General features: G+C 39.4%; 1 protein-coding gene across 1 annotated transcript in view; it reads left to right on the top strand.

Annotated features, from left to right (window-relative positions):
- Window positions 1–10,000, top strand: part of LOC144980194 (complement C3-like) — a 97,993-nt gene that overhangs the window by 31,394 nt on the left and 56,599 nt on the right. The window contains 7 exon segments of the mRNA XM_078927768.1: window positions 1,082–1,237; window positions 4,469–4,543; window positions 5,643–5,763; window positions 7,048–7,230; window positions 7,629–7,764; window positions 8,145–8,373; window positions 9,699–9,908. Coding sequence (XP_078783894.1) covers window positions 1,082–1,237; window positions 4,469–4,543; window positions 5,643–5,763; window positions 7,048–7,230; window positions 7,629–7,764; window positions 8,145–8,373; window positions 9,699–9,908 — 1,110 coding nt within the window.

The raw sequence follows: 10,000 nt of genomic DNA, 5'->3' as shown, positions 1-10,000 counted from the left end.
ATTATTACCCCCCTCCCCCCCCCTCCCCCACCCCCAATTTACTGACATTGGACAAATGTGATTCCTGTTGACATCAATTCCTTCATGGAATGCCTTGGCGATGGTATCCCACTGTGACAACATATGTGATTCCGGTTGACATCAATTCTTCATGGAATGCCTAGGTGACGGTATCTCACTGTGACAACATATGTGATTCCAGTTGACATCAATTCCTTCATGGAATGCCTAGGCGATGGTATCTCACTGTGACAACATGGGTGATTCCTGTTGACATCAATTCCTTCATGGAATGCCAAGGTGACGGTATCTCACTGTGACAACATATGTGATTCCAGTTGACATCAATTCCTTCATGGAATGCCTAGGTGACGGTATCTCACTGTGACAACATATGTGATTCCAGTTGACATCAATTCCTTCATAGAATTCCTAGGTGACGGTATCTCACTGTGACAACATGGGTGATTCCTGTTGACATCAATTCCTTCATGGAATGCCTAGGCGATGGTATCTCACTGTGACAACATATGTGATTCCTGTTGACATCAATTCCTTCATGGAATGCCTAGGCGATGGTATCTCACTGTGACAACATGGGTGATTCCTGTTGACATCAGACGTTTGTTTGATAATTGTCCATATTCCTTCATTAAATGCTTGGGCAACGCATTAAAACGATACCGCATTGAAGGGTGAATTTAATAATTAACATCTAACAATAGATTGCACAACTTAACTGGGAAGCAATAATTGTTCCTTTATTAACCCTCTCCTTACCACCTACAGCAAAATCGTCACATTTGTTACGACATTCTTCTCATCCAGATTTATTTTATACTTCACAAACATTGAAGAATGATCTTTGTTTGATTAATAAGAACAGAAAGTTGTTTTGTAGGGAGCTTGTTTGAATTTAAAAAATCAATTTTTCTGCTGAGTAAGCCTGGCATTTGGGAAAATACTGAAAAGGATCGATAAGGATAGGGTTAATCATGATTTGGAGACAAAATTGCATAATTAACCTACTATATGTCTTTGGAATATGCCACTTAATAAACATTGTTTTTCTTATTTTTAGGTGACAATCTCGCGAGATGAACGTAAAATGACCCTGGAGCCCAAAGACACAGGGTCTGTCCTGTTGAAGGGACCTCCAAATGCCACTGTAGGGATGCTGGCCGTGGATAAATCCGTTCTCTTGTTGAACAGGGATGTCACTCTAACTAGGGAAAAGGTATAGCCTGGCAATAGGTGACCACTTCCGTGGCCTTCGTAAACTCATGGCTTGATACAAACCCTATAAATTCGTCATAAAAGAAGAGAAAGATCACGGGGAAAAAAACTTAATTGTGAGTTGTAATCAGTAGCTCAACCAATAGAATCATTTGTTTCCTTCATTGAGCACTTCTAACAACTCACTTTTTACTTTCGTTTTAGTGATCGCTGTCTTCTTTTGTGACGTCATTTTTTTATTCATTATCAGGCCTTTAGTGTACGAAGGCCACGCATAAATCCCCAAAACCTACGTTCACATATATGCAGGCCTGCTAACCGAACGCAATTATGGGCTTTATTTATTATTTTTGTAATGGAAAATATTTTTCGCTGGTTTGAGAGTATTTCCATTACAACAATGAGACCGTAACACTTTGGGTTATCAGACCTGCAAATAAGTATACGTCACCGAAACGGTATCATAATATTGATATTAATCAAATATCAAAGATTGGATTTATAGTAGAAGTAGTCAGAAACCGAACAATTAGTCTTATAAGTCACTTCACGAAAATTCTCTTAAGAGTACTAATGAACAGAATGAGGAAAAGTATAAAACCAGAGATATCAAGAACTCAATTTGGATTTGTCCCCGACAAAGGTACAAGAAATCCTATTTTCACCTTATCAATGTTGATGGAAATGTATTGAGGTCCAGAAAGACTTATTTATTTGCTTTATTGATTACTCAAGGGCATTTGATAAAGTTAGACATTGTGAGCTATTTAATATCCTTGAAAGACTAGACATAGACGGAAAAGATCTTAGAATTATTAGAAACTTATATTGGAAACAAAGTGCAGCCGTCAGGATTGAAGGGGAATTAAGTAAATATATACAAATTAAACGAGGTGTTAGACAAGGATGTGTTTTGTCACCAGACCTTTTCAATATCTACAGCGGAACAATTATTAGAACTTTAGGAGATAGCCCAGGCATTAAGATCAATGGTGAGAATATCAACAATATAAGATATGCAGATGACACAGCACTAATTTCAGACTCAAAAGAAAATAAACAACTACTCCTCAATAAAATAGTCACAGAGAGTGAACGTATGGGGTTATACTTAAATGTAAAAAAGACAGAATGCATGGTTGTATCAAGGAGAGAAAGAAATCCAATAAGCAATGGAAAAACTATAAAACAAGTTCAGGCATTTAAATATCTTGGATACATAATAACTTCAGATGGCAGATGCAACACAGAAATAAAACGAAGAATTGCAATAGCTAAAGATAGTTTTAATAAAATGAGTCTAATTTTTAAAAACCACAGTATCTCAATGACAACAAAACATAGGGTTTTGAAGGCCTACGTATGGTCAGTATTATTATATGGCTGCGAAAGCTGGACAATTACAGAAGACATTAGAAAGAAACTGGAGGCTGCAGAAATGTGGTTTCTTAGAAGGATGTTAAGAATCTCATGGACAGAGAAGAAAACTAATGAAGAAGTATTATACCAAGCTGAAACTAAAAGGCTATTAATTCGTACAATAGGAAAAAGACAAATGCAATTTTTAGGGCACCTAAATCGACGTAAATGTATTTAACATCTTGTTCTCACAGGAAAGATAGAAGGTAAAAAGAGTAAAGGTAGACCAAGAAAAACATATTTGAATATTATGAACAGATGGGTGACAAAGAAAGAGAAGAGTAATATTAGTTTTCTGAGGTTATCTGATCAGAGAGATGAATGGCGTACCATGATCACCGATGTCTGACACAGACTTGGTACTTCAAGAAGAAGAAGTCAGAAACATGAATTTATTCTTGTTCTCTTCAGAAACTATATGTAGAACATCGTCTCAAAACGGTGTTATGTCGATATTAATCGGACCTCTTAATTTAGAGTTAAAAGGATAAGAATTAGGAACTTTGAGTTGGTTTCAGTGTAAGAAATTATTTTTATTATCCACAATACTTCACATTCTTACTTATCCTTTTGGTGCTTGATCAGCACATGAGACTGACACGGTGGAACGCCATCTTTCTCGGTTGGAGGCCATTTTTGGCATCTGTCCCCAATACCATCAACTAGCTTTCATTTCTCTATCGATACTCCTTCCTCGGGGCTCCAGCAGGCCGCCCCTTCATCTCGTTCCCTGGGGGTGGGGGGGGGGGGGGTCCACTTGAGGGCAATCCTGGGAACGTCACTCGGATCCATTCCATAACGAATAGAAATAATACCTGTTACATATCCGTATTAATTATCAATGTCTAGTACCTAGCTCAACCCGACATAACACCGCTTTGAAACGGAGGGTCACATATCTATCATCTTCAATAGATATCGATGGTCGGTGCATCAAATGTCTGAAGTCCCAATTTTCACGATCGATAAAACATGATGCGCAAAGTTCGAGTTTGGACCCGTCGAATCAGAGGTCTGATTGGCCCAAAATTAAATCAAACATGATGAGCCAAGCTCGTATGGAGACTTAAAAAAAAAAAAGAGTTTTGATCCACCGGTCGTGAAAATTGGGGCTTCTCAGGTTTGATCCGCCCACCATCGATATAAACATAACCCAAGTATCTTACATTTTCATTGTAACTTCGATTTTGAGCATTTAATGCATTCCATAATAAGGATGATAAACAAAAAAATTATATAACAGCTTAAAAAAATAATACCTAACACGGAACATTTCGGGCTCAAAACGTTTCCTCAGCAAATAACAATAAAGAAAACAAAGAAAACAATAAAAGCATTACCACATCACTTCAAACTATAGATTATCCGGTTTTTAAGTGATGGATTTATGTATTTACTGTTTTTGTTTTTGGCTGAATAAGGGTTTTGAGCCCAAAATATTCTAGCAGCTTGGAAGTGCGGCTATGTGGTCATGCATGTGATATGAAATTCGTCTTCGGATCAGAAGGTCCTGGATTCGAGCCCTGCTCTGAGCAGGGCAAAGTTGAGTCCTCTGAAAAGAAACGTTACTCACATTCTCTCACTGTATTCAGGGGTAAAACGGCCTTTAACAGCGTTGTCTATGTCGAAAAAAAGTTGTAATATTGTCGCCTAACAGGCGTCATGTCTCTTCCTACATGTTAAGTGTTGTTTTGTAAACCCCTTTGGGTACACTTAGTGAATATTGCTCTATATAAAATCTCAAACTGAAGCTTAAGTTTAGTCTCACGAAATATTTGACTGTATTTTTTGTTGTTGTCTTATTCCAAACTAGATGTTCAAATCCGTGCTTGACAACGACAGGGGTTGTGGCTATGGCGGGGGCAAAGACTCGGCTAACGTGTTCGAGGTAAGTCAGGCACAGTTTATTTATTTACACTTATCTCATTGTTTGTTTGCAACTTTTTGATGGTATGCGTAAAGTTAAAATACTCACAACATCAGCCAGAGGGTTATAACATACCAACACACACGTTCATGTGTAACCTTGAACGTTTATAGTCCGATTGATAGAATTTAGTGAGAATTACTGATTAAAATGGCTGTCTAAAACAATAATAAAGAGCTGAATGACGTCGATTTCGTTCCATTTATTGTGGTCTTGCGCTGGCTGTAACATTGGACGTCCAACTTGTTGGGTGGTCGACGGCAAGAATCGCACTCTGGATGTCTCAAAGTTGATTTCACTTCCTGGAAAAGGCTTATTACTCACATCTACTACAACTCGCGGCTATGTGGTCTAGTGGTATGACACTCGCTTTCGGATCGGAAGGTCCTGGGTTCGAGCCTTGCGCTCGCCGCATAGTTGAGTCCTTGGAAAAGGCTCTTTACTCACATTCTCTCACCGTACTCGGGTGTAAAATGAGTACCTGGCCGTTAACAGCGTTGTCTTTGTCCGAAAAATTGTAATATCGCCTAACAGGCGTCATGTCCCGTACTTCATGTTAAATGTTGCATTTGGCCAGGGACCCCTTGTAAAGCGCTTTGAGCACATTTAGTGGATATTGCTCTATATAAAGCTCAATTTGTTTCTATATAAATCTCAATCTATTATATTTTTTTTAGTATACTCAAGTGTACTTTAAGTACATTGACTCATTGTTTTACTATATCTGCTGCTTTATTGTGTCAATGTCACTTGTTACATTTTTATTATGGCAGATAATAGGTATCTCGTATGACGTAAGACGTATGACGTATCTATCACATTATCATTCTCGTTATCCATAAAATTTGTACCGCTATGCGATTTTTATATGGGTCTCGGAAACTTTTACATTGTGACAGCCAATCAAAATTCATACAGCTATACAATTTTGTGTATGATGAGAATGATCATGTGATAGATACGTGATGCGTAATACGTAATATGTCTACGTTGCTAAACCTCTCCATTACTAATTTGATACAGTTGGCCACAAACAATTTATCTTTCTTTTCCCCTCCAGAATGCTGGACTGTCCGTTCTGACCAATGCTGGGCTGACTATGAGACCCAAGCTGGTTGAAGGCTGCATTGAGAAGATGGTCAAGAGGAAGAGACGGTCTGTGGAGCGTGGGAAAGATGCCGGTGAGAGGCGGCTAGGACTGGAACTCCAGGGGCTAATGGGGAATAAACGTGTAATGCTAAAAAAACTGGTTTCAATCTCCTTGGAAATGTGAAACAAGTCTTCCGGGTGACAGGATGCATACCATATGTATTTGATCTTCTGGTTTCAGAGTGATGGCGTCTTATTTTCTAGTTTAATAGTAACGCCTGCTGCTGTGGCTGAACAAGCCAATCTGTGAGTGGCAGATACTGTTGCAGTTTCTGTAGTTGAATCTGCGTCAGCCTCAACTGGTATTGCGACTGATGTTGCCCTCTGTCGTCTGCGTTGTCTTTTTTCCTCCTACTGGTCCTCTCTTCTTCTCTCCCCCAACGCTGGGTCTGTCACGTCTTTTGCATGCAGGATAGCCTATTCCAAACAGGAATTCTACACGGCGAGCTCGCTACTGGTACCTAAACAAGAGGCAAACTGTTTCCTAGGTTTAAAGATGTCTGCAAGAGATATCTTAAATCGGACAACATCCTCCCCTTGAGAGCTTGAATTATATATGGCAGTTGACCGTGGGCATTGTAAACTCATGGCCTGATACTGACCAACAAATTATTTCAAAAGACAAGTTTTTGGCCACGGCAGAAAACAAATCGTGAGTTGTATTCAACAGTTCAACCAATGGGATCACGTTTCTTTGAGCACTGATCTGATAAGGACAACTTACTAGGCGGTCCACAAACCTAATAATGACGTTAAAATATGGGTCTTAGTGGATTTTAGTGTCAGGCTAAAAGTACGAGCTATGAAAAGTATGGCTACGAGCTGACCCAGACTCTTGGAGGCTCACAGTGATGTTCAGCATATATACTAAACTAAAACTCGAAACAAATCAATCAACGAAAGTAAAATTTTGGCGGTAGATAATCAGCTAAACTAGGCCCAACTTATCTCAGGAAATCACCAATGTTTCATTTTGAAATTTTGAGTTAATAAGGATTAGAGTTTCAAATATCAGATAACAGTTGATGCTATGCGCTTAGGTAAAATATTCACAACATTCGCCAGTCAGATGTAAAGTACCAACACACACAACTATGTGTAATCTTGATCGTTTATGGTCGGATTGATACAATTTAGTGAGAACTATTCATAGAAATGGCTGGCTAAAAGCCATAACAAAGATCTGAGTAACATCAGTTTTGTTCTTTCAATAGGTTATATCCGGCTGGCGGATGTTGTGAGTAAATTATCCAAGCGTATAGAATCAATACCAATAACAACACACTTCTTAAGAATTGAATTGATCTTTATTTCAGCCAGACGTGTTCGAGACCTGTGTTGTTTGGAAGGGTTAAAGGTCAAGAACGCCACGCTGCCGCTGTGTTACCACATAGCACAGCAACTCAAAAGTGTGCTCACTTCAAACATGTGTTCGAGAGAATTCTTCAAGTGTTGTCGGGATGGTGTCAAGGGAAGGAGACGTCTGGATGTCAAAGGAAGTAAGTACCGCCAATTGGGCCAATTTGCCTCTGTGACGTTGGAGCTTTTTGAATAATCTCAGCTTGTTGCAGTTATTGTACCCGTTAAAAGACTTTAATCTTTACCAAAGGAAATAATTGCCACAAAACCAAACAATCTCTTATTGGTCTAAAATCCACCAAGAGGCAAAGGTTTCCCTTTAGGCAAAGTCATCTCAGTTGACGGTATATGTTTTTTTTTTTTTTTATGATGTTTTTTTGTGTGCGGCTATGTGGTCCAGTGGTATGAGAAGCTTGAACCCAGGACCTTCCAATCCGAAAGCGAGTGTCATACCACTAGACCACATGGCCTCTTGTATTTTGGTTGGTAATAAAATTTTTGAATTTATTAATGTATTTATTTTATGTTATATCTCTAGGGTTGCAGCCATCGGCTGACGAGGAACCGTTCGGTGACGTAGAGATATCCCTGGATGATGAGAATGGGGTACTGGCTGACGTGCCCTTACGAAGCAACTTCCCAGAGTCCTGGTGGTTCGACGAGTACGATTTAGGGTATGTACTCTCTCAAATAATTGGGATGTGTTTTTTTTTTTGTTTTTTTTTTTTGTTTTTTTTGTTTTTTTTTTTTGGTACCATTAAACAAGAACCTCCTTATTGTTGTATTATAAATGAGTTGGAAGAAAGTGATATGATTTGACTAGTTAATTGACGTGTCATATCTGTGTTTGTTTATTAATTAAGCCATACTTTTGTCCTGTTGGTCTATTTTCGCGTGTTCAAAAAGTTCCGACAATTTTTTTCACCAACCATGTACAGGCCTGAATCATTCTTTTCCCCTCACCTCACATTGGGATAAACAAAGGGAATTGTATCTATATTGTATTTACTGTTCATTTCATTAGTGGATTAAAAATATGATTTTTCATCTTCAGTCCTACTGGAGAGAAAGAGGTAGGCTTCACCCTCCCCGATTCCATCACCACGTGGTCCATTCAAGCATTGGGCGTGTCCCAGCAGACCGGGATATGTCTGACTCCGCCCCTTGACCTTACGACCTTCAAATCGTTCTTCGTTCACATTGACCTTCCTTACAGCGTCGTAAGGCTCGAGCAGCTAGAGGTCAGGGTCACTGTGTATAATTATATTGGAAGGATGATAAAGGTGAGTATTTGTTGTACGCTTTCTAAATCGAAACCAGGGCAAAGGTTTATGTCTACTCCTTTTTGTTATATACGATAACACCATCGACCCATCCTCTTTCAACTAAGAGCAACCCATACCACTCAAAAGCCATATTATGATTAAAATCACAAAAGACACTTCTCCTTCCTGTCCCTTATAGCAACACCGCAATGAAACATGAACACAACACTTGCTTGAGTGTCAACCTCTTGAAGACCTCAGACGCATATTCCTCCCACTAAATCCAAGCATCAGTAACACACTGTATAGTCACCTAGAATAACTACGAATGGCGTCTAACTTCTACGTCATGGCACAAGGCCGAAGGGCTAGAGCTCAGCTGGTCGCTGGTTCGGATAAATAACGGACTAAATAAGTCATGTTATACAATAAATATTGATGTAGAAAATCCGGAAACCTTTAGTGTCCATTTGTTCTGTTGTTTGTTTGAATTTAATCTTAAGCATCGATTCTTCCCATGGTCACTTGTTGTGTCTTCAATCCCCCTATAGGGAATGAGATTAGCGGAAGAGTAGCGTCCCTTGATTGGACGTCACCGGCGGAAAAGTTATTAGAGAGAGAACGTCATGTTGGTTGTGCGCATGCGTCTCTCGTCCTCGCTTCCGGTGAAAGCGGCTTGAGACACTTCACCGAAAGCCAGGACGAGAGAGAGACGCATGCACAAAACCAAATTGACGTTCTCTCTGTAAGGTGAAGTCCAATCAAGGGACGCTACTCTTCCGCTAATCTCTTTCCCTATATCTGTTTCCGAGTTGCCCTCTAGCTTTGTCTTGGAATGGGATTACTTGGTCTTCAGGCCCTGGCCGGAGTCCTTAACCTAGAGGGAAACAGTCAAATGTATAGTATTTGTTTTGGGAGATTATATTTTTTCTCTTTTAAACCATCTCTCTTTTATGTACTATAATACGTTTTAGTTTCGAATATCATGTTTTGTAAGCATTTGAAAGTATTCCTCTTAATTGGAACACGTGCTTGTCTCTGACTTTTAACTGATCTCAAACTAAATACACTGATACTGATGGTGTGCTCTTGGAATCTATATCTGTTCCCTCTTTTGAACCAATCCCCTTTGTCTTGCTTATTCTTGTGTGCTTTTAATAAATCTTTACTTTTTTTGACTAGACTCTCTATCTCATTTTCTATCTTTTTATTGGCGCTGAAATGACCTTAATGTTTCGCAAGGACTGTAAAACCCTTTAAAACAAAACAAACTACAACTACAAACACCAATTCACCCTGAAATAATACTATTTTTAGATGACGTCACATTTCATTCTAATCAGGTGAGTCTCGTTCTGATGAGTGTTGAGAGCATTTGCTATTCTGGCCAATCAGGAAAGGCCACGGAGATAATCAAGTTGGAAGTCCCGCCCCATGACGCTAGCTCCGCCTACTTCCCTATCGTTGCCTTGGAGATCGGGGAATTCCCATTACGGGTGATGGCGTTCTCTCATTGGGGTGGTGACGCTGTTGAGAAGACCTTGAGGGTCGAGGTATGTTGTAGTTGAATTGGTTGTGGTTTTAGTACCATAATTAGTTATAGGAGTAGTAGTAGTAGTGGTGGTGATGGTGGTGGTGGTGGTAG

Source organism: Berghia stephanieae, chromosome 9, assembly GCF_034508935.2.
Source record: "Berghia stephanieae isolate SIO BIC M18660-M18661 chromosome 9, UCSD_Bste_1.3, whole genome shotgun sequence".
In the NCBI taxonomy this organism is placed as follows: Eukaryota; Metazoa; Mollusca; class Gastropoda; order Nudibranchia; family Aeolidiidae; genus Berghia; species Berghia stephanieae.
The sequence above is the reverse complement of the archived record's forward strand: the minus strand, read 5'-3'. Positions and strand labels throughout refer to the sequence as shown.